The 25949-nt window shown below is 45.4% G+C and overlaps 1 protein-coding gene across 3 annotated transcripts in view; it reads right to left on the reverse strand.

Annotated features, from left to right (window-relative positions):
• Nucleotides 1–25949, reverse strand: part of LOC135919151 (transient receptor potential cation channel subfamily M member-like 2) — a 203169-nt gene that overhangs the window by 53230 nt on the left and 123990 nt on the right. For all 3 annotated transcript variants that reach the window (XM_065452875.2, XM_070536273.1, XM_065452873.2), the window contains exons 10-14: nucleotides 10444–10696; nucleotides 7923–8007; nucleotides 7101–7182; nucleotides 5651–5834; nucleotides 3040–3183 (exon numbers count right to left, since the gene is read on the reverse strand). In XM_065452875.2, the coding sequence (XP_065308947.2) occupies nucleotides 3040–3183; nucleotides 5651–5834; nucleotides 7101–7182; nucleotides 7923–8007; nucleotides 10444–10696 (748 nt within the window). The remainder of the gene's footprint in view (nucleotides 1–3039; nucleotides 3184–5650; nucleotides 5835–7100; nucleotides 7183–7922; nucleotides 8008–10443; nucleotides 10697–25949) is intronic.

Consider the following 25949-nt stretch of genomic DNA (forward strand, 5'->3'; position numbering starts at 1 on the left):
CTGCACAACAAACTTCATCCCGATGAAGCGTTGCAAACCACAAAAGAAAAACCCATGGATATCGCGTGAAGTCCTTCAAGCGAAGCGTAAAGTAAAAAGACTTAGACATACTATTAAAAGAAAAGGGCCGAATCAATCTCTGAAAGACAATCTGACCTCCGCTCTCGCTGACTTCAAAGGGAAGTTAAAAAATGCAAAACATCACTATTTCAGCACAACATTCCCCGACTTCATTACCAACAATCCCCACAGGTTTTGGAAATACTTTCGCCCGTGTTTAGGTGTGTCACCCGAACGGTCTCTAGAAGAGAAAACAGCTCGAGCAAACACATTCAACAAATTTTTCTTCTCAGTTTTCACTTCAGACAATGGCTTACTTCCCTCCCTACCCTGCCCACCTAAAACCATCGATTCATTAAGCATTACGAATGCCGGTATTCTTAATCTGTTGCTTAATATCGACATCAAGAAAGCTAACGGGCCAGATGATATCGCGAACGAATTTTTAAAAACGTATGCAGAATGGTGTAGCCAATACCTTGCCATTATATACCGCAAATCACTCGAGTCCGCACAACTACCAGATGACTGGAAAAAAGCGAAGGTAATTCCAATACATAAATCCGGCGACAGCAACGAACCTTCCAACTACAGGCCAATCTCACTTATCAGCACATCTTGTAAAATATTGGAACATATTATCTTCAAACACATCACTACATTTCTCGAGCAAGAACATATATTAATACCTCAACAACACGGCTTTAGAAGTGGCCTCTCAACGGTAACACAACTAACCGAAGTGGTCCATGACCTTGCGCTCAGCCTAAACAACCGAAGCCAGACAGACATGATCCTCCTCGACTTCAGTAAAGCGTTTGATTGTGTAAGCCATGTAAAATTAGTTGCAAAACTGGAGGCTGCAATCGGAGGTGGTCAGATTACTGCATGGATAAAAAACTTCTTATCACATCGAACACAATATGTTATTATAGATAACACCCCTTCCAGGTCTGTAGCTGTCACCTCCGGTGTTCCCCAAGGGTCAGTACTGGGCCCATTGCTATTTTTGATCTTTATTAACGACATTGCTGCTAACATTGAATGTGACATTAAGCTCTTCGCGGACGATTGTATTATTTATAAAGAAATTCTCAGTTACGAAGACCACTTATTATTAAACAGAGCACTCGATTTGGTGTGCAATTGGTGTAAAGAGTGGCAAATGTCAATTAACACCACTAAATCTGTATGCATGTCCTTTACAACAAAAAAGAATCCTTCAGAATTTTCTTACGCCCTCGGTGGCACTTGCCTTAATAAAGTAAATAACCACAAATACCTAGGTTTGACATTCTCTTCTACCCTTTCTTGGAACTTACATATTGATAATATTACCTCAGTCGCATTACGCAAGCTTTTTTTCCTTAGACGATGTTTACGCCTTGCACCGAAACACACCAGACTACTAGCCTATACAACTCTTGTTCGCCCCGTCTTAGAATACGCTAACATCATCTGGTTTCCACACACATCAACTAACATATCAAAACTAGAAAAGGTGCAAAGAAAAGCTGTGAGGTTCATTTTTAACAAATACAGTCCCTATGACTCCCCTACAAGCCTCTTAGCTGATGCAGGTCTTAAAACACTATCTGTTAGGGCCAGACACGCCCGCTTAAAATTCATCTACCAACTAATGCACGACAGTTATAAGATAGACCGAACTAAGTACGTTACTTTGTCTACATCACGCCTGTCACGAAAAAATCACCCATTTACACTAAACCAGTACAGTATTCGCAATGACACGTTCAAGTTTTCACTTTTCCCACGTGCGATCCGAGAATGGAATCTCCTCCACTCAGACATAGTTTCCTCTCCGTCGCTTTCATCGTTCATCAACCTACTGGAGACATCAAACAGAGAAGACACCACTTAACACACCCACATATCTTAATCTTAACCCACATATCTGTAATACTTATTTCTGTGCGTGGAATTTATGCATTTCAAACCCCAAACTCGCCGCTTCTGCGCGGTTGTCTGTTGGCTGTATAAGTTCTCTGATCTTACAAGTGTCATTCATTCGCTATTTTTTATATAAATTCTAGTAATACAATATTGTTATATTGTTATACTAACTACATTGTTATATTGATATGGCCATATTGTTATACCAACCAAAAGTATTGTACTAATGGTGATTTCTGCAGTAGTTAAGGAAGTGTATTTCCTTTTTTTTTCTTCTTTTATGTACCATGTAACATGACCTGTTTGTTTCTTTCTGTAAAATTGTGCCCACCTGCTTTGGTCTCAACTGAGACTGGCAGTATTACAAATAATAATAATAATAATAATAACAAAGTCAGTAAAGCCCACAATTTTCTTCGTTATATTGAACTTTCATTATATCAAACTCGTTACAATGAAATTCAACCTTTTATGTAAATAAGTGCAGTTGCCGATGATTTTTTTTTTGCACGGAAGGGGCCACGAAATTTTCCGAATCATTGGACAATCCAAAAGAGCAAACTTGAATGAGAAAAAATAAATTCATCTTGTTGAATTTGAGACTGATCGGCGACGAAATATGCAGTTTCATGCAGTGTCAATCAATATCTTCACATCGGAAGTACGAAGCGAAGCCAGCAATGCTTCCGCGTCCACTCCACCCCCACGACTGGTAGTGTCGTCCGCAGTAACGACGCTGTCACGAAACGCATTGGCAGTGGAGAGCGAATGCTTTGTCTGGCTGCTGCTTCAACATGCCTCCGAAACTCGATATTACGCAAATTGAAGTACTAAATGTGTGGGAAGATAGTGCCCACTCTTGGCACAAATGGCAGATAATCTCTAAACGAGGGCGTGCAAGCTGAGTATGCACTCAGCCAGCTCCACCACACTAATAGCCATGCGCAGCCACGGCTGCGCTTGAAAAGGACACGCACACCAACCTGCCACTGCTCCCTCCCACACTTGCAGCTCAACACCAATTGTGCACAGTCACATCAGGGGATAGAAAGCATGCATCTGTACCTTGTGCAGCACGTATGTCCTTCTGGCCGACTCGAGCGCGATGAGGGCGGTCCAGGCACACACAGCCATGTCCACATACCGATTGCCACACGAAGGCAATAGCACGGCCACGCTGAACAGTGCCAGGTACACAATGTAGAAGATCTGTGTGGCATCAGAGAAGCAGAAAAGCATGTTGGCTGCTAGGCTGGGCAGGTTATATATGGGAAACTTGTCAAATTTGTCGTAGAAAGCCATCATACATTATAACTAAAGAAGCATTGAGCCCTTAGGCTAGCGCTACACTGATGCACTGGTAGAGAGTACGGCTTGGAAAAGTGAAACACTAAAGCATAGACACATGACACATGTATATGCTCTCTCTCATCCTGTCACAAAAGCAGTTAATTGCTAGATTCTACAGTCCCATAGAAAGATCCTGCCAGTCTTTTTATATTGATAGCCAGTGTAAGGCACTTGAAGTTTCCTCAATCCCGCAACTCCAAAATAAAAAGTTAGCGAAGGATTGCATATTGAAAGAAGCTAACTTATCTGCACCTCCAGCGCCAAAAGCTTTTGCTCTTGAATATTAACTACAAGTATTTTGTTGCAAGCACACTGCACTGCAGGGCAAAGGCCTCTCCCATACTTCTCCAACAACCCCGGTCATGTACTAATTGTGGCCATGCCGACCCTGCAAACTTCTTAATCTCATCCGTCCACCTAACTTTCTGCCGCCCCCTGCTACGCTTCCCTTCCCTTGGAATCCACTCCGTAACCCTTAATGACCATCAGTTATCTTCCCTCCTCATTACATGTCCTGCCCATGCCCATTTCTTTTTCTTGATTTCAACTAAGATGTCATTAACTCGCGTTTGTTCCCTCACCCAATCTGCTCTTTTCTTATCCCTTAACATTACACCTATCATTCTTCTTTCCATAGCTCGTTGCGTCGTCCTCAATTTGAGTAGAACCCTTTTCGTAAGCCTCCAGGTTTCTGCCCCGTAGGTGAGTACTGGTAAGACACAGCTATTATATACTTTTCTCTTGAGGGATAATGGCAACCTGCTGTTCATGATCTGAGAATGCCTGCCAAACGCACCCCAGACCATTCTTATTCTTCTGATCATTTCCGTCTCATGATCCGGATCCGCCGTCACTACCTGCCCTAAGTAGATGTATTCCCTTACGACTTCCAGTGCCTTGCTGCCTATCATAAATTGCTGCTCTCTTCCGAGACTGTTAAACATTACTTTAGTTTTCTGCAGATTAATTTTTAGACCCACTCTTCTACTTTGCCTCTCCAGGTCAGTGAGCATGCATTGCAATTGGTCCCCTGAGTTACTAAGCAAGGCAATATCATCAGCGAATCGCAAGTTGCTAAGGTATTCTCCATCAACTTTTATCCCCAATTCTTCCCACTCCAGGTCTCTGAATACCTCCTGTAAACACGCTGTGAATAGCATTGGAGAGATCGTATCTCCCTGCCTGACGCCTTTCTTTATTGGGATTTTGTTGCTTTCTTTGTGGAGGACTACGGTGGCTGTGGAGCCGCTATAGATATATTCCAGTATTTTTACATACGGCTCATCTACACCCTGATTCCGTAATGCCTCCATGACTGCTGAGGTTTCGACAGAATCAAACGCTTTCTCGTAATCAATGAAAGCTATTTTTAAGGGTCGGTTATATTCCACACATTTCTCTATCACCTGATTGATAGTGTGAATACGATCTATTGTTGAGTAGCCTTTACGGAATCCTGCCTGGTCCTTCGCTTGACAGAAGTCTAAGGTGTTCCTGATTCTATTTGCGATTACCTTAGTAAATAGTTTGTAGGCAACGGACAGTAAGCTAATCGGTCTATAATTTTTCAAGTCTTTGGCGTCCCCTTTCTTATGTATTAGGATTATGTTAGCGTTCTTCCAAGATTCCGGTACGCTCGAGGTCATGAGGCATTGCGTATACAGGGTGGCCAGTTTCTCTAGAACAATCTGTCCACCATCCTTCAGCAAATCTGCTGTTACCTGATCCTCCCCAGCTGCCTTCCCCCTCTGCATATCTCCCAAGGCTTTCTTTACTTCTTCCGGCGTTACCTTTGGGATTTCGAATTCCTCTAGACCATTTTCTCTTCCATTATCGTCGTGGGTGCCACTGGTACTGTATAAATCTCTATAGAACTCCTCAGCCACTTGAACTATCTCATCCATATTAGTAATGATATTGCCGGCTTTGTCTCTTAACGCATACATTTGATTCTTGCCAATTCCTAGTTTCTTCTTCACTGCTTTTAGGCTTCCTCCCTTCCTGAGAGCATGTTCAATTCTATCCATATTATACTTCCTTATGTCAGCTGTCTTTAATTTTAACTATTATGTATCAATGCAGCGGCTCACACACAGCCCAAGTAAACAACGATGAGAGACAGTGCGATGTCTGTCAAGCTCTGTGTGTGGCGCTGCTTCAAGAACACACGCAACAAACTATCCCAACCTGCCCTTAATCAATAGCAGTCAAATTATCTCATTTAACAATGCCTAAAATATCCCCAATTGCTCAATGCCCACAGACACAGCGCTTGTTCATCTCAAACTGCGACCTCTGAACGGTGACAAGCATTGTACACATTCACCTGAAATGTCCAGAACTTAGTGATGGGCGCACTCCACATCTGATAGACCATGTTCCAGAGCGGCGGAGGCGACGGCACAAACAGCTCCCGCTCACGCAGTAGCGTCGTAACCACCTCGGGCTGGAAGGACACCTTCGTTTCCGACGTCAGCCCCGGCAGTGAATCTTGCTGTTGCTGCGATGGCCTGCACGAAAAACGGTTGGCTCTGAGCAAGACGCAAAAATCCCTTGAGTACATCACCATTGGCTACACAATAACATGAATGGGCTGTGCTGGATGACAAAAACAAATTGTGGGTCTGTGCATCCTATGGCACCACCAGCACTTAACAAACAGCACAGCACCTGTATAGAGAAGTTTGGCCACAGCACGTTAAGCCAACAACAGTATGGAGCACAATGGTATAGAAGATAATATGATGGCCGCATGGCTGTAATTTGTCTTCATAGTTACAGCATAAATGGTACGGTTGACATGCTATAGATGCTTTGCTACAAGCAGTTGCACAACTGCTCTTCATTTGTGCAAAGGGTTCCTACGTTACACCACCCTACCTTCTTGCACGCAAATCGAGCGAGCTTTCAGCGTGATCGCTGGTACCTTAACAAGAAAATGAGGGTAATTACCGATAAATGTTTTGTAAAGAAATTGTTTATGAAGATAAATGTATGAAGGGCTGCTGGTATCGCACTTAAAGAGCCAGGCCATCTAGTTCTACTTACTGCATTTATGCTATTTTAGTAAAGGATGGGAGGATAGCAATGACATCATCTATTATAGATTAGCAATTAGATAATTACTTTTGCGGGGTAGTAACTGTAATCAATTACAGCTTTGAATAAAGTAATTGTTAGTTGCTCAGTTAATTTTTTCCTCTAATGTGTACAAGCCTGATCTTGGCTAGCTTTGTTGTATAAAAGCTAGGAACAATGCACTCTCTGTATTATTGCAGTATGTACCGTTGTTCCCTCCATATTTTTGGTTTGGCTGTGCATGATTTTTCACTTGATAAAATTGCATTTTTCCCTTCCAACATCATTGTCTTGCATTTTGTCTGTGCATTTAATATCTAAACACTTTTTTTAGATTTTTTTTTTTGGGGGGGGGGGGTTTGTTTCTCTCTTTTTTCTTTTAAATAACATGATAGAAGGAGATGTTGGTGCATAAACAGGACATCAGCCACCCTTTGGCTCTTGGACGGGTGGCAAAGTTGCATGTATAGCTTACTGTATTTTTTCAGATGTGTTTGTACGAAAGGAGCAAAATAACAGATATATAATGCACATATTTGTTTCTTTGTATGTTAAAAGTATGTTTTCTTTATGAGTGAAGTGTGGTTGCAAGTGAGCGCTAGCATCATGCCGTCAATCGTCGTTTCTTCTGAGGTTAGAACACTGCTAAATATTTCCTGAATGCCCATGGCTCTGAAAGTACACAAACACAGGCTCACATGTCGATGGCTCGAGTCCCGTCCTGCAAGAGGGCATCCTCATCACCTTCCCGGTCATCTTTCTCTTCTTCGACGTCGGGCTCTGCAGGGACCATATAGAAAAGCAAAAAGGCAGCAAAGTTTCACATGTCCCATTTTTTGTGTCATAGACCTTTTGCTGCTGCTTTAGCTGAGTTGCACAAATTTAGCACAGTGTTCTATCAAAGCATGCACATCCGACACTTCCCACCTCTTTGTAGTAGTACCTTTCAAGATAAATCTAGTCATGGCCTTTGGGACGACACATACTGTTTTTGCAGACTACCCTGGCTGCCTCGGAAATTGTGGCTGAAGCATTGCATCAAGATAACAACCAGATGTGGTTCACCCACTATAATATTCATTTCAGAAAACCTTCTAGGCATTTTCAAAATATATACCTGCCTCATCATTAACTCCCTTGGGCTCATGATGGTAGATGCATCCAGCCCCCTGAGTGACATAGGTGGATGTTTCACAACTTCCAGTGCAAAAAATAAAGCCACTGCTCAGTGGGGATAGCATCACTACCACACAAGAGGCTCTCTGCAGTGCATCTTGGTGTCACATACAGCTTCTGAGAAATGCAGTGACTGAAGCCAGCAATTCAAACACTTTTTAAACTATCAAAATGGTGCAATCCAAACAAGGCAATGCAGTAACGAGCACGCAGTATAAGCAAAGGCAGCATAAGGGTGCAAAATGCGTGTTGAATTTTTGCAGTTGTATTGTTCCAAAAAATTACCCGCTCGACCCAAATAAATGCGCCTTACCAGAAACGATGAGGACATGGCAGGAACGTACCTTCCTTGTACTCCATTTCATGAGGATCTGACTTAAAGCGGACCCACACGTACATCGGGAAAACTAGAAAAGCACATAAGATGATCTGAAAAAAAAAAGAGAGAGAGAGAGAGACGAATAAGGGTATCTTCACAGTATGTTATTCAGGGTGTCTATACTACATTTGCATTTGCAAGTGCCCCAATATTTCCAGTTGTTTCTTGAATATTTTCATGAAAATTCCTACTCCGCTGATGACAATGCCGATTCAGATGCAAGGGGAAAGAAATAGTGGTTTAGTTTGAGTGACCCTGCACACTTTTGGACGCCACGACGAAAGCATCACTAAATGTGGATTCCTAACCACAGCCACCTTTAACCCACTGGCACTGCAGAATTGGGATTCAGCATATCTTACTTCAAATGAATATGGCACCACTGCATATAGGCTCCTTTTCAGGTGTAAAATGCTAATTTTCATTGTCAGCTAGAAGAGCACAGATTCTCATGGGTATTTGTGCAAACTTTTCATGGCGCATTTCATTTCAAACATGAAACTTTGCGCAGAGGCTGCTCTATATTTAGGCTATCTGAAACTAGGCTTTTTACACAGTCCCAGATTACCCAGTCCCAGATGCACAGCCCCAGCTGGCCTTGAAGGCCAGCTGCAATGAAATCACGAAGCAAACCACAAGCCAGTTGCCCTTGAAGGCGCACTAGCATTTAGCACCTCAGAATCCATGCACTGAAAGCTAGTAGGCTAACTTTTCGTCAAAAGTTATCCAAGTTGAACTTCACCTTCCTTTTCTTTCTTTTTGTAAAGTGTAAAATTTAGCTACATAGCCTAATTTCTACATTTGCTGGGCTACTGGTTTTGGTAAGTACCGTGACACTTGGGCGGGACAGCTGCAGGCGCTATGTTAAAGTTGGTGAAGTTGAAGTTGAAGCTTATTCAAAATAGGAAACTACACAGGAAATGTTGAACAGGACATCTGAATCCCTAGCTCAAGGCTAATTGGGATCCATGCTAGTTATCAAGGCTAGTTGGGATCCATGCTAGTTATAACTCACAATCTTAACAGCAATATGAAAAAGTATCAATAAATCATACATACATAAACATTCATTCATAAACACAAGGCAGGGTACATTTAATAGCTACGAGAAACCCGCAGAAAGGAATTTGTATTTAGTAAACGACACACTGAAAGTGAAAAAGGTAAACATATGTACACCATCGAGATGAAAACTCTATGCAGATAATAGTAGTGAGTGATAATGGGATTTCACTGATATAGAAAAACATTTTGCTTGTTTTACTTCTGATGGTAAGCTGTTCCATAGGAGTGCTCCAGTGTTGTTTAACCTTCGCCTTCCATATACATTATGCATTTTTGGCAAGAGAAAATTTCCCGTAACTGTGCTGCATGTATTGCTTCTGGAATGTAAAAAAATTGATACACTCAAAGACAGTTAGTGGTTATGCTATTATGAGTATGCAATATAGTTATAAGATTCAGTAATAAATTAAAAGGCAGTATATTTAAACTTTGAAACAGCGGCATTGATTTAGCATTGTAATCCAAAAAAGTAATGAATCGCAAGGCCCTTTTCTGAAGAAGTACAATAGGTTCTACATAAGAAACATACGTGTTGCCCCAAGATGCAATACAGTAGGATAGATGGCTATGGAATATGCTAAAGTAAATTGTTCTCAGAAGGGCAGTGTCGAAGTAATAACGGCATTTGTACAGCATAAAACAAGCCTTGCTCAACTTTTTACACAGCAATGCAATGTGAGGCTTCCAATGAAGATGCTCGTCTAGTGTGACACCCAAGTATAGAATTGAACTCACCCGTTCAAGTATATTATGGTTTAGAGAAAGCGAATGACAATCTCTTTGTGGTGCTTTCCACGAAGGAGTAAAGAGAATATATTTAGTTTTCTTGATATTCAGAGTTAGCTTATTTGACGCGACCCACTGCTTAACACTTCGAAGTTCATCATTAGCCACTTGAAATGTTTTGTCCAAGGAGTCTAGCGCACAAAGTAGAACAGTGTCGTCTGCATACATGACAGCAGAGAAGTTTTCTAAGGCATCAAGAAGATCATTTACAAATAAAGAAAAAATATTGGCCCCAGTACCGAGCCTTGTGGGACCCCTGTAACAATGTCAGAAATGTCAGATTTGGTATCAGCAATGGAAACTCGTTGTTTTCTGTTATTGAGATAGCTGCGGAAAAATTGTAGAGTTAAACCTCTAAAACCATAGCATTCTAACTTATTTAGCAGTATGTCATGATCCACAGTGTCAAACGCTTTTCTCAGATCGAGAAATATGCCTAGGACACTTTTGTTGTTGTTCAAGTTAGAATTTAGGCCCACTTGCAGCAGGCTACACCCCATACCCTCCACCCATACTTTTACAGCATATCTAGCAGCTTCCATACTTCTACGTCTGTATCATTTTTTCACGTGGTGAATGAAACTTTGCCACATTGTCCAAAATTGTGCTAGTGCAAGTGCAAAGAAGGCACACACCTTGAGCCACATGGGTACTGCCAGGGGTCCCCATGTGAGGTCGCGCACACTGATGCGGCCCATAAAGAGGTTGGTGATCCAGCGCTGGCAGCACGGGTGTGCCAGGAACTTGTGGTTGTTCGCCTGCGCCGCGATGTCAACGGCGGTGCGGTGGCCCCAGTCTGGGTTCTCCTCACTCAGAACATCGTAGGCGCGGCATGTGGCCTCCTGGTAGCTGCAGTCCAGAACCCCCGTCGCCATGCTCGCAAACTCCCTGCGTTGGGTGGTAAAAATTAAATTGTGGTACATTATATATATGGTTTAACGTCAAAGGCAACACGTGACCCAGCCAGCTTGATGTCTAAAGTTTGCGTCCCTCTATTGCTCCGTACTTTTGCCTGTGCTTATCCACCAGTGTGCTGGCATATGCACGTTTCTGGGTGCGTGTGGTGGTGCTTTCGTGCACACACATGCACCTGTATATACTTCTTGTTTCTGTGATGACTGATTGTCTCATGCAATTAATGAATAGGAGATTCAAGAGAAAATGATTATTTTTTTCTCATCAAGTTTTATAGCAGCGGCGAACAAAATTTGCACAATGATTGCAAGTACACTTATTAATCTGGAAACTCTTTTTAACTTAGACCTTAGACATTCGCTTACAATCATGAAATTACCAAGCATGGTGTCACGTATGCACAAGCATGAACAAATCTTATTCGATGACGGCAAGCAATCGCTGTTGCAACACTGGCATGACGAAGTGCAGAGGACGCAAAGAGTGAACGCTTCATGTTGCCGCTCACTTCAGCACGTCTTTATTACGTGAATTCAAACAGGCGTGCGGGAAGACAGCCTGCATGAAGACCAGCCATCTCAGCTCACCATTAACCTTTGCAGCCACCACCGCAAATTACTTCCAGATATGGCACGCAAGCCGCGGATAGCCATGTGCAGCCACAGCCTATAAGCTAGAAGAGATGTGTGCGCTTGATCACGTGGCCTCCAACATATGGCCAACATCATTCCCAGCATAAGCCTACTCCTCAAGTTCACCTTTGCATGCTTTCCCTTACACCTGCAACATACGGCACACAGGCCACTTATTCTTATCGCAATTGGACTTAATTAGCACTGAGATCTTCAAGTGGCACCCTCTCACGTGTGACATCAATGGGGTGACTTGGCTGCCCCACAGCGCACGTACGCACTAAATGGCAACAACTTGAAGGTGTCAGCAAGCCTGCTCTGCTCGTTTCTTTTTTTAAATGTGAGTCAGCAGGTTTGTAGAACAGCATATACGAAATTACTCCAGAACACTACTCCCTGCAAAATATAAATTTCCCGTTGTCATCACGCTTGGCATGAAATGCTCCTGTTGTCGTTTGCTAGTCATCAGTGTGTACTTCAGTGTGCCTTTCCATGTTGCTTCTGTCATCCCTTGTCTTTTGCTGCTCCACAATTCTGGCAACTAATCAGTGTGTACAAATGTGTGTATGGCATTGGTTTCTTCATGATTGCTGTTCTGTTGCTATGGCACACTTAACAATTTCTCGGCCCTTTCTTCTCAATGACCTATAGCATTTCGCCTTCAGCTACTGTGCTTGCACTGTAATACTGTGTTTGTCTGTGTAGCGCATGCTGCCTACTCGGTCGCATGCTCTGTTGGCCATAGGCATCTCGACTTTGTTGCTGCCCAGCACGTTAAGCATACCGCAAAACACGTCTGATGCCATTCTCAGGAAACTAGGCAGTCGCAGTGGTGCATTGAGACATGCACTGCTTCAGCGGCATTGAAGCGAAATGCGGGCCTGGAACATCTGATAAAACGGCGGACAAAATTAGCAGGCAAAACAAAGTTACACAGTCTTGTGCTACAGTGCTGATTTTTGCAAGATAATTTTAATTAAACTTGATTAGTTCCACCACGACACACCTTGCCCCAGCATACTAGTCGATTCAACATAAGTCTTTGCTCCTGCCATGGGCAGTGAGCACATTTCGTGGGCAAGTTATGTCCAGCGATGAGAATTAGTGCTATCTCAAAAACAGGCGACAACCTTTGCTTAGATCACTGTTTTCAATATATTTTGTCTGTAAGTGTGTAATACATACTTAAAACTAAAACATGAAAATTTAGAAGTCTAGGGTTGGTGGCATGTACTTAACTGTATAAGAAGCTGGAGCACTAAAAGCAAGAGAAAGAAAGCAGACCTACAAAGGCACAATAAATGTTCACAAGCTTTGCTGCCTTTCTTTTATAATGCAAAACAAAATACCATATTTCTATTCTTACACTGATAAAGTAATGTTTTCCAAGTAGTTTCTGGTAGCCTGAAAGTGCGTTGAACAGAAATAGTCTTCCACTAACCTAAACAAACATAAGCTTTTTGCATTTTAAAGTGGTAATGAGGGCTTTCTTTTTTTTGCTAGACAACAGTGTAAAGCATGCTTGACCATTGCGGAACATGATAGAGCATAGTGTGACTAATGTTCGAGATGAACCACTTGCCAGTAAAATAACGAGATTTTTTCTTGGCACAAAAAGTTTTATATATGTAACACCTAGTTACTAGAATTATAAACGAAATGTAAAATGTGCACTCAACTACAAAGCCACTAAGATGACGAAAAATTTTGAAAATGAGCCCTGGGATCGTGCTTAATTTCACAAACTTGCATAGAGTTTCATTTACTCACTTGGTGTGGTGTTCTATGACTGAGTCATGACACCGTGTCTCCGTCCAGGAAGACTGGGATATAAAAAAATTTTTCTTTAAATAAAAAAATAATTTCTGGATTTTGCTTGTCAAAACCCCCCTATGATTATGAGACACACCATAGTGGAGGACTCAATACGTGCTACATAAAAGTGTTTTTTTGAGCGTGAAAGAAGCCCGTGAATAAAAGAAAAATTGCTGCGCAACTGGCCACTCGGGGCACTTCGCGTGTATTCGTGGGCTTCTTTCACGCTCGGAAAAACATTTTTATGTAGCACGTATTGAGCAACAGAAAGCTATATCAGTTTTTCACATTGCCCTACAATTTTATTCTAATGATAATGTTCAGGAAGTTCACTAATTAAGACTAATTATGTAATTAGGCAGAATGCAAAAAAATTATCCGAGTATCTCCACGGGCCGGCAAACAGCATTACCTTGGTTCCGTCCAGCTACGCGACTTTTGCATATTTTTACATCTTGGTGCATGATAGTTGGGACACCCTTGTGTGTGTGTGTGTGTGTGTGTGTGTGTGTGTGTGTGTGTGTGTGTGTGTGTGTGTGTGTGTGTGCGTGCGTGCGTGCGTGCGTGCGTGCGTGCGTGCGTGCGTGCGTCATTTTCATGTCCCTTACCACAAATTTTAAAATATGGGCTCCAATCCACCCTATGAAGGTGGCTGGCCAGCGAAGCTGTGGTATATCACCTGCTCCAACAAACCAATGTGACGTAACCTTGAACTGGGCCCTGCCGAGCCTGAGCACGGCGCCATTGTGCATATTGACATTGCTGTTCCTGTCGCCACTCATCGCGTTTGCTCTTCGGGACCCTAAACATGCGAGGCCTTTCCATAGCGCTGTCAGAACACAAATGAGACCAGTTACCTTAGTAGGTGGATTCTTCTTTTACATATGAAAATATAGTTACGACACTCCCTGCTTTGTGCGCTACAGTTGCTGCTTCTCAGCAACTGCAGCTTACGCAACCGCAATGTTTACCGCGAAATGCTTGTGGCGAACGCTATGCGCAAGAGCGAGCTTTCTGGTTCTTTTTCTTGCTTTACCCCGCACGGCCGGCGACGGCGCTGCCGCGAATCGAGCGTCGGCTCACGCCACCTAGCTGTGACTGGTTAGGTGGTGAGTGCCACCTAGAGGTGCTACAAGGAATCCAGCGGCGCACGCGGCACGCGCCTCCCACTGTGATTGGTCGAGATTTGGATGCGGGGACTAAGAAATCTCTCGCGGGATCTTATGGCGTTTTTCACTGGTCAATTTGGAGCAGTATTTCTTGCTCCGTGGCAACGAAACCGAATTTCACTGGTCGATCGGGAGCGGGTTTGCGCTTTCAGCTGGTTGTTTCGGATCAACCCGCTCCGCGTCGGATTGGGAGTGGATCGGGAGCGCCGCCGAGAGCGATAGCTCTGGGCGGCGGAGCGGATTCGGGCGGAAATAGCTCGCGTCACTTCCGCCTTCGAGCGAAATGGGTACCCAGTTGGTGGGCACAACATTGTGTTGCTTTGCAAAATGGCTGCGTTCGGTGCGGCTGCAGAGGTACAGTGTTATAGTGTACTAGAATAATGTCCTAGTGGTGCGAGCAAGAGGGAGGGACAATGCGCCGGCTGAAGCAAATGCCAGTAGCCGCCGTCGGTGGCACTGCTGTGCTTTTTTCTAGCTAGGCAATAGACATCAGTAAGAGGCGATTGGAGGATTGGTGGAAGAAAAGTAGGGAAACGACAAAGGACGGAGACGTACAAAAGCACAGTTCACAATAGGGTATCAGAAAATTTGGATGTAGTAGTTCATAGTGTTTTTTTTTTTTCGTTGGTTAACCTAGGTAGGATATTAGAGAGCATAGTAGCAAGAGCTTGGTGGCGCAAGCCACCGCCCCGTTCCAAAGGGGACGCTCATAACATCCATCCATCCATCCTAGCTGCTGGCGCGCGGTCGAGCCGGCTCAGGCACGCTCTGCGGCTGTTTGCTCCGTGTGTTTTCCGAGCCGTGCTACATTCAACGTGGCCATGTTTGTGAAAAACAGTGGATGATTTGAAGAAAGAAGGCGTATCCCTGCATCTGCTGCAGCACAGGAGGTTCGATGCCAAAAAGAAAGACGGACACCCATTGTTACGCTCCGGGCTGCCACAGCGATTATCAGAAAGCGTCATTGTTCGCCACACCAACGGAAAATGAACTTCGGAAGAAATGGGAGAGCGCAATCTGCGAACAGCAGACAAGCATCTCACTGAATCTTCAGCGGTATTGCATTAAAACTTCTTTCTGGGCGAGTTGGTGCATATTTGACATAAAAATTGCGTGCTTGTGTCTCGTCCTTGTTACTTTGTGGTTGCATGTGTTCGCGCTGTTACAATTTTTTTTATGTTCAGCGGTATGTGAGCGCCACTTTGAGCCTCGATACATTTGGAGGGATTACGTCCTACCTTTCTGTCGCACCTGTTGAAGAGAGGCCAGAAAGGAAGATGCCAGCCACAGAAAGTGCACCGATGGTAAGCACGAAGTCACGTAAGAGCGCACGGACCGCACGAAATGAAGAAAGAGCGGGAGATTGTCAGCTCCGCCAACCACTTCGCGAGATCCTGGTCGAGACTGCGTAAGATGAAAACGGACAGTTTGCGGAGAATGAACCATTCGCAATTAGCTCGCTCCAAGTAGTGAATGTTCCCTCAAGCTCTGGTGTCACTTTAACTGTGGCAACGACTCACCCGTAGTTTTCACGACAACGTAGGTACAAAAGCAAGAAAGGCTCGAGATATTGCACGAAAAAGTTCTGCATTTCAGTGGGCATGAAGACGAAGTGTCTGCTCAACTGTACTTCAGAGGTGCACTGTGCCAAGACATAATTGTACGCTCCCTTGCCGCTGCGAACCATTTGCTACAAGACTCTGAGAGCCACATCAGCTGCCAAGGAATAATGCCTGAAAGTGACTTTCATGACCTTTCACATGTTTCAACTCGAGGTTGCAGCCTGCTGCTGTGGTATTTGGGACTCCAGCATCCAGTGACAGCCGCCTAATTTTCTATAACGCTGGTTGGGGCGAGAAAGTGCATTTTAAAAACAGGCACGTGAAGCCTGCCTGAACTTGCTACTGATCACAAAATGGGCAGCAGGAAATTTGAGGCTTGCAGAGTTTATCATATGAAAGACAACGGTGTTTTGTCATATCCTGCCTCCCCTATGTACAAGTTTATGATCAACTTGGACAAAGACTTCATAGTTCATTTTAGTCTTCTTGAGTTGCATGCAGACAGTGTTTTAGCTTTTAGGTGCTATTAAAGCCAGGCTGCAGCATCAACCTGGCTGCCCTGATAACTTCGAATCCATCACAGCAGAACTCACTGCTTTCTACATCACAACTAGGCTACATTTCTTCACAAAAAGCGTGAATAAGTGTAATGAAAGAAGGCGCCAGGCATCAAAATATATTAAGCTCAGTTGATGTTCCTAGAACTCCATGCTACAAGGTGTTTTTTGGTCATGTGTTTTAACAGTAATAGTTACATATAATGGGATTAGATGCTCGGTGTCTAGGGAAGGTACACTTTAGGGTTCCTTTATAGCTGTGCTATTTTCATTGTGAACAATTAAAAAGAAATACTAACCTGGATTGTTTTCGAGCGTCACTCTGACAGTATGGGCTGAAGATGCGGCGGATTTCTTAGGAGCTAAAATTTCGGGAAAAATTGTGAGTTTGTATGTGCGCAATTGCATAGTCAAAAATGAATTCATTCCGGGGTTTATAATGTGTAAAAGAGACTAAGATCTAATTATTAGGCACGCAGTAAAGGGGGGGGGGGGGGGGACACATGAATAATTTTGACCAACTGGGGTTTTATAACCGGCAACACGGACATGTTTGCATTTTGCCACTATGAAAGTGCAGCCAACGAGTCCATAATTTAATCCTACGCCCTCGGGGTTAGCAGCGCAACGCCGAAGTCGCTACGCACTTTCCTGTCATTCGCGACAAGCACGCGATTTAAATGGAGTGGTAAATATAGCTCCATAGAAGCAAGGCAGGCCCAGATATATTGGCTTTCGAGCAGTAGATGAGCAACAAGAAGCTCGGTGAATTGCCAGCTGGCACAGGCGATGCGACGAGCGCAATGAAAGCGCCGGACTGTGCGAGAATACGCTAGCAGACGACATTGACGGTATACTATAGTCTCGATATGGCCTTCAAAATCTTCCTTTACACAATAATTTTTTAAATACAATCCTTTTCTGTTATAATGAAAGAACCATGTCCGTAAAGAACGCTTAATAACACGGACCGCCTCAAAAGCAGCGAATGTGAGAGCAGCCGGTCTGCTACACAAGGTCGCAGTGGCGACACCTGGTGGCTTCAACGGAGAGAGGCACGCGCGCTCCTTCCCGGTCGTGTCACTAGGACATTGTTCTAGTACACTATATACAGTGTACTACAACGGCGGCGCTGGCATCGAGGCACCCCTAAAGCCCCTTGATGTTTGAAAGTAGCGACACTCTCCTCCTCACGGCGCTTTCCTCCTCGATTCTCCTCGCCCGCCGGCTGCGCACGGCACGCTATTCCTCCTCGGCTACCGCGGACGGGCCGCAGGATTCTATGGAGGCGTGTTATTTTGGGCCAGTTGCGCGCCCCAGTGGGGTTGAAGATTTTGAGAAATGCTAACAGTAGCATCGATAATGCTAGAGGCAACATTTATGACGAGGTTGGTTTTTTCCTAAAGCCGTATGAACGGGGTATACCGATGTAAAAGGAGCTTTTGAGGCGAGTTCTATACTCCAGACAATTTTTCTGCCGCATGATGAGATGCTTTATTTCGTGCGTCTGATATAGTATTGCTTGTGACACATCCCTTTGTGTGTGGCTTATTAAGCGAAAGCCTTAGACCTCTGTATCAAGGTCCCGTTGTGGGCTACAGAAAATATCACGTGACCGAAGGAAGGCGGGAAGCGAACCAAAGCATGTGCAGCCGCGCATAGGAGATGATTAATGATTAGCAAAGTAATGATTGATTAGGATTGGATTAAGATGAATTCGGGTGTATTAAGGAGGGTTAAGGTGGATTAAAGTTGATGAAAGTGGATTACGGTACATAAAGGAGGACAAGGTTGGATTAAGTTCGATGAAGGTGGGTTAGGGTGGATGAAGATGTGTTGAGGTGCATTAAGGACGATTATAGTGTGTTAGGGTGGATTAAAGTGCATGAAGAAGGATGAGGATGGATTAGGAAGGATTAAGGTGCATTAAGGAGGATTATGGTGGGCTAAAGTGAATTAAAGTGAATGAAGGAGGATAAGGGTGGACTAAAGTAGATGAATGTGGATTAAGGTGAATTAAGGACGATTATAGCGGATTAGGGTGGATTAAAGTGCATTAAGGAGAGTTAGAGCAGATTAAGGTCGATGACGTTGGATTAGGGTTCATTAAGGCGGACTCTCGTGGATTAAAGTGAATGAAGGAAGATTAAGGTCGATGAATGTGGATTCGGTGGATTAATGTGCATTAGGGGGATTATAGTAGACTAATCGGGCTTAATACTCAATGAACCCTTATTCACCTTAGTCCACCCTAATCCACATTAATGCTCCTTCATCCACCTTAATACTCCCAATCCACCTTAATACAACCTAATCAATCTACATCGCCCCTAATGCACCTTACCTACCATATACGTTCTTAATCCTCCTTTATCAACCGCGATCCATTAAAATCCGTCTTAATCCTCCATCATCCACCTTAATCCTGCTTAATAGTCTCAATCTATCTTAATACACCCTAATCCACCTCTATCAAACCTAATCCAGCTCTATGGTCCCTAATCCACCTTAATCGGTCTTAATTCTCCTTTAGCAACCATAATTCACCTTAATCCACATTAATCGGCCTTAATCCTCCTACACCCACCTTAATCCTTATTCATGCATCTTAATCCTTCTTAAGGCACTCTAATACACCTTAATCTTCTTTAATACACGCTAATAATTAATCCTCCCTAATCCATTTATGTCAATCACTAATGATTCATTAATTAACTTGGGCAATCATTCTCTTATGCAGGCGCGGACATGATTTGGGTCACCTCTGGCCTTCCTTGGGTCACGTGATACCTCCAGTTTACAAGGCGACCTTGAAACAGAGATCTCAAAGCTTCCGCCTTAAAACTTCAAAAAAACTCAATGTTGACTAGCTAACGCTCATCACCTGCAATAACACGGGTATACTTGCCACTCATTTTTTCAGGGCGCAAAGCACAATCTATAAGGCTGCACTTCCGAGTGAATAACAACAGTTCGCGACGTGTGAGGGGAATATTAAGCATACTGAGGACAACCGCAACATAAACGCTGGTGAGCGTTTATGAGCGTGGTGAGCGGAAGAATGAAAAAAAATGCAGCATTACGGGATGCTTTGCTACGAGCTATAAGAAAGACGCCTCAGCTCGCAAACAACGCTGTTCTTTGTCGGAACAAAGTTCTTTCGGCCATTGTCATGCAGCCACTGCTTCCTGCGCAAGCCGTCACGCTTTCCTTGTGGTATCATAGAAACGGCATAACCATCTTCAGGCTTCTTGCTGCAGTTATGCGCAACAGCCCGGCATAGCGCTAGCACATATCGCAGGAAACACGGCGTACAACGTTCGCTACGCCGAGCTAAAGCGCCGAGCCAGCCGTGCTGAGGAGGAAAATGGCGCGAACGAAAAAGAAAAACACAAGCAAAACTCAAGATCCGCGCGTTTCCAAGGGCAACGGCAGGGAGTCCAATCGTCGTGCAGAAAAACGGGGGCAAAATTGGTTACCGCGGGGGGAACGCACAAAGGGCGAGGAGGAGGCGAGGAGGTCGCGCGGCGGCGGCAGAGTTCAAAGAGTGTCGCTACTTTCAAATCATCAAGGGACTTTAGGCACCCCTAAAGCCCCTTAATCTCCCAAAGTAGCGCCATTCACTTCCCTCCTCCTCCGCTCGGAGCGGCCTCGATGGTGGTGCCGCCGGTGGTGGGCCTGCCGTAGCAGACGACGGCTAAAACGCTACGGGAAGAAATCCGCGGAAAAGCTTGTTCAAGCCCTGCGGAGCAGTTTTTTCAATACAGACGCTGCTTCGTGAGTCGGTAACTGGCCTTAAACATGTCGTGTTGGAATTGTGGAAGAAATAGAGAAAAGGACTATTATTCAAGGCGTATTTAAGGCGTAAAGTGCGCGCACGTTGAGAGTTCGTGTTGCTGAAACACGGCGCAAGCACGCGGTGTGCTCAAACACGCGCGTAATTACCAAAGTTTCAGGTTTTGACAGCGTGAAAGTATGTGTACGTGATTTCGTAGGTTCATTTACGTACCTGCGGGATACTCTTGTTCGGCCGGCGCGTGAGAGATTCCAACTGTCTGCGGTCAGCGATGCCTGGCAACAGGGCCGCTTTTTTCATTGCGGGGTGCGTGCTTTGGTAATCGTGACGATAGATAGTTTTTTTTTTTTTACAAGTACTGCTCCAGGAGGGCACATGTAACGACTAACGGAGGCCTATGAAGAGCACGTGACATTACAATAAAGCAGGCGGCGCAGGGAGTGTTCGCATACGAAAATCGGCTGTCCGCATAGCCTATCTTATACTCCCTTGGCATGCACAGGCTTCGGCGAGCCCCATCCAGCCATGGTTCTAGCTTTGGTGCCCCGTTGCAGCTTTGGTGCCCTGGAGGCGCCGTCAATAGTACGAAATAATGACAAGTTGTTACAACTAGTAAATAAAATATATTGAAGAAATACAATTGCGCTGAGGCGCCAACTTCTAAAGCAGCACTGGCGCGCCCACGCGAGAATTATGAAACGCCAATAAGGAATTTACCGGCCCGCGTACGACTCCACGATCTAAGTGCCCGTTAAACATCCCCTGGCGACCTAGATAAAGTTATCCGGAGCCATGCACTACGACCTCCATCAGAGCTTTAGTCGCTTCGGGACGTTAAAAACGTTAATCGCCACAAACCCTCAATACATGCGGGCGTACATTCGAAGCTAAAAGACTACATCTATAAGTCATAGTGAGCCTTGCAAAAGCATCGAGAATGTGCTAACTTCTGGTGGAGCTCAAAACACACCCAGTGTAAAGTCGCTTCTATGTCACAGGCCAGCTGCAGATGCGTGCACTTTCACCGCAAGACGAAACTACATGAAACAAAGAGAGCACATTCGAAAAAAAAAAGGCAACTTCAACGCGCTAAAAACCACGCAGAGCATGAACACATACTTTTTCGAAGCGGAAGGTGTCAACTAGGCTCAAAAGAAGAGGTTGTGAGGAGCCGTGGCACTTCACGAAGCCGTGCGTTCTTTGCTACTTCCTCGAAGTCAACCCGCCCCATCCTGTGAATCCACTCTCTTTGCGTTGCGCCCGGGGGATGGCAAAGCAAAAACCTTTTTGCCCTTGCTGTGTCTGTTGCGGCAACCGAAGGCGCAGCAGCACGGCATCGCAATTAGGTTCTCGGCTAACGCACTCCGTCAGTCTGCCTGCCGTACTTTCGTCGCGCAGGCCCAACAATGGAGGTCGCAGCGCGCTGGAAAGAAAAATATACAAAAGCGCGGCGCTTGCTCTGCTCTGGAAAGAAAAAAATATACAAAAGCGCGGCGCCTGCTTCCACGTGACACAGATTGGCCAATGGGGGAGCGGAGGAGACCGGGGAGACAGGAGGTGTGGAGGAGGAAGCGCCAGGGTGAGCGGGGTGGCGGAAAGATATAAGAATGGCGCTACTTTTGAAAAATTGAGGGGTTTTAGGCACCCTACCACGGAGCGTTCTTGCGCTCCGCGGGCCGATTCGGATCTGTGAAACCCGAGCGCTCGCTCGGAAATTTCGGCGGCCGCTCCAGATCGGCCAGTGAGAAACGCCATTAGTCATGTACAGGTTCTCTGTAAAAGTAGTTACGAAAGAATACACTACGAAAATGATTCAGACTTTGTTTAATTCTCTTAGTGGCCCGTTAACGCACGTGCACCGAAAGCGCGGCAAGTGAAAGCGCGCACAAGGGTTCTTTGCATTTCGGAATGCGGCCGCCGCGGCCGGGAACCAATTAAACCCGCTACACCTCTCGCTGAGCAGCAGCAGCTGAGCCACCGCGGCTCTTCTTGGAGAGCGGCACAGGCCGCTGGGATGGGGAAGATGGCCGCGGTTGAGTCACGTCAGCATATTTCACGGTGTGCATCTCGTTGTCTCACCGGAACGCCGTGCCGCTTGGCAGGCTGCCGACCTTCCAACAGACCGTGTCCGGCCCGCTCCTTCTCAGAAGAATGGTCGCTCGTTTCGACACCTACGCTCCATTCCAAGCCGACCTAAGCATACACACACGTGAGTAAGAGTGTGCGGACTACGGGCTCGGCGAAAAGAAACTGAATTTCTTCGTAGTTCAGACACAAAAGGAAACCGGCGGGTGCGGAGTTCGCATTGCCAAATTTGGACTGCATGTCCTCAAGTTCAGGCGGAGAATAAAAGTGGTTTTATCGCGGAATCCCTCCGTATAAGATATGGTCCGTATACCATAGATGCTCCATATACTTCTGCTCGGGGGAGCACGTAATCCACACAAGCAGCAGCCGCCGAGCGGGACACCAAATGTCTTCCAGTTTCGACACACGCTAATGCCACACCCTATTGTTTGCCTGGCGCGAACCGCAGACGTATTCCGCGGTGCGTTCTTCCACTGCACAGCGGACCGTAGCGGGCCTCTATTGTGTGTCAACTCTTGTCGACAACTGCTTCCGATTGTTACAGATACAGAATTCAAGAGAAAATTATTATTTTTTTTTAGCTGTCCGAGCTTTATAGCAGCGGCGGACATCTGCATTTGCACACTCGTCGCCAGCACAATCATTAGGAAACTTTCACTAATTAAGTATTTAAACAATGCCTACCGGGCCCATTCGCTAAACATGAGTTTGCTAGAAACTTCGTGCCGAGCAAAGTTTCCAGAAACAGAAGCTCAAAATCAGCCTTCCAAGTTGCCCTCCCCCAGTTCATACTGAAAGTTATCCTGCTGCCTTTTGCCGCCGTTTCACACGGTAGCAACACCATTATCGAGGGACAGCGGTGCTCCGCGAACGGGGGATGTCATCGGAAAACCCACAGCCACCGAGAACGGATGCACGCCAGTTCCCTCAAAAATCTGGAGGAGCGCGCGCCGAGGCTGGCCGATCGACTCTTCGCGCTTCGAGAGGAGCTCGCGTCTGCGCTGGGCCTCAGATTCCCGTGTTTAAGTTCGTAGCAACGACAGCTGTCGCCGACGCTTTGCAAAAAAAGTGACAATAAAGAAAGAAAGAGAAGAAAGCAGAAGCCCGACACCAAAATGGCCCGTCCTCACAAGGGTGCGACCGACGCGGAGGCGCCACACGGCCGATGGGATGTCACGGCTCCCGAACATCGGCGGCGCGTTTGGCTACGTTCTGCGTTTCCATGTGATTGAAGCCGATCAGTGCTTAAAGTCAGGGGGGAGGGCCTGACTAAAGTCGCGTGCGTTTTGTCCATTTTTGCAGGCAAGTGTTTGTGAAACCACAAAATATATTCTCGCAATGTCTGAGGTTGCCTATGAAGCAAGGAAAGTAATGCCCTGTGCTGCAGCTAAACTTATATGCTTTACGTTCACATATCTTTAACCCTTTACCTCCCGAGTTATATTTAAGAAAACATTACCAACCACAATTTTTTTTTATAAGTGCTTGATTTTAAGTGCTCGAAGGACTTTGCTATCTCTTGAATGTGCAGTAAAATAATGCGAAAGAGAGCGGTCTAAGCAGTTCCCAAACTCGTTATTTTTTTGTTTGTCGCGTGCAGCTAACGTTAGCTGTTAAAGGCTGGCAACCGAACACCGTAGGTTTTAACTACAGTATTCTAGGCACTGTAGTTATAGCCACCTTTGCTTTTGTGGCCACCGCCACATGGATGGGTGGATGGATGTTATGAGCATCCCCTTCGGAACGGGGCGGTGGGTAGCGCAACCAAGCTATTGCTATTATACTGCCCAATGTCCTACCTAGATTTAAAGAAAAACAAAACAAAAAAAACGATGAACTCCCAGAACCGAGTTTTCTGACCGCCTATTGTGAACTTTGCTTTTGTACGTCTCCGTTTTTTGTCGTTTCCCTACTTTTCTTCCACCAATCTTCTACTCGCCTCTTACTAATCTCTATTGCGGACATGTTTACTTTTCCCCTGCTCTCGCTATAGTGAACTAGAACACCATACTCTCGCTGAACCCAAGGGCATCTGTAGGCAGTGGCACCATCTTTGGGCAGTCAGCATGTTTGCTTAGGCGAGCGCTCCGTGTTATATACCAGGCATACGCTCGGCGGCCGTTTCTGGTGGTTGTTCTGGTGGTTGGCGCTCCAGTGGTGTACTTAGTATGGCTTGGCATCTTCTAAGCGGGAAACGATTCGGAGGGACATATTAAATTAAGTGATTTAAGTCAGCATGGCCAGAGTTTCTGTTGACTCTGAGACTGACGGAGCACGCAGCGAGCTGTATGTGCACCTATTTGAGCCTATACAGAGCGATCGATCGAGCCTCGTAGATCAGTTGTGCATTTCCAAGATTCGTTTCACGAAAGTGACTTTACTGCAGGATTCTGAAATTCCAAGCTGTGGTTTAGCAGGAATACAAGAGTTACGAAACATAAATGATCCTTACAGCGCGTGTATACCGTTCTACTGCGGAATAAGTTGTCCAGTTTCAAATTCAAATTGTTCATTACTCCTTGAGAACACAATAGTAATGCGTCCAACACTGTTTGGACCCGTAGTCATAGGCTAGTCATGGGTCCGAAAAATAAAGCACAATAATGCAGACACTATGAATAAAATTGTATTAGCGCAAATTGTATTATGTGTAGATGCATAGCGCGACCACCTCATTTGTTGGAAGGTGTTCCCGCCAAGGAATAAAATAGCTCCGTTTACTAATAACAACCTATACTGTGCAGGGTGAATCACACCCTGCACAGTATACCAATCCACCAATCCTCCAATCGCCTCTTACTAATCCCTATTGCGGACATGTTTACTTTTCCACTGCTCCCGCTGAACCCAAGGGCTTCAAGGAGGCCAGTGGTGCCTAAATCGACGACTGGGTACCCAGTGGGTACACAGTGGCACACCAAGCGCTGTGCCACTGCACCCTGCCGAGCGCTGGCGGAGGCGCTGTTTTGTCAAACACAGCCACTGCACGTGCACCGGTGACGTAACACTGTGACGTAGCCGGTCATGCGTGACGTACGCAGGGAGAGGTCTATACAGCTGGCAGCAGCGAAACTGGCGAGGGACTTGCATGAACTATTCGTACGCACCTACAGGCGCTCGATAGCACACGCTGGTCGCATGCCTGTGCATAAAGCAGCACAGCGAAATGTGTGCATTACGGCCGTGAATGGAACATGAGCAACGCGCACAGCGTTAAAAAAAGAACGGTCGCAGTTTGACCCGAAAGGCAAGACACTAATAGCGACAGCAAATTATACAACTACACAAGGTAAGTTTCGTAGTCTTATCGGCCATATAATTTGCAGTTAGCATTCGCTTACTGATTAAATTAGCAAGAATGGTGTCTGCACGCGCAGGCAAACACGAACAAATCTCACTGTATGACCGCGAGCACTTGCTGTCACAACGCTGGTGTCATAAAGAGCGCCGACAGCAGGGAGGGGAGCGCACTCTTCGTCTATCGCTTCACCGCGCCTGCAAATCTTGAGATTACGCGACCTCTAACACTAGTTGCGCGGGTACACTGTGCGAACCAAGGGCCATCTCGGCTCGACCTCAAACGTTGCACCCGCCACAGGCTACCACC

This window comes from Dermacentor albipictus, chromosome 3, assembly GCF_038994185.2.
Source record: "Dermacentor albipictus isolate Rhodes 1998 colony chromosome 3, USDA_Dalb.pri_finalv2, whole genome shotgun sequence".
Taxonomy (NCBI): domain Eukaryota; kingdom Metazoa; phylum Arthropoda; class Arachnida; order Ixodida; family Ixodidae; genus Dermacentor; species Dermacentor albipictus.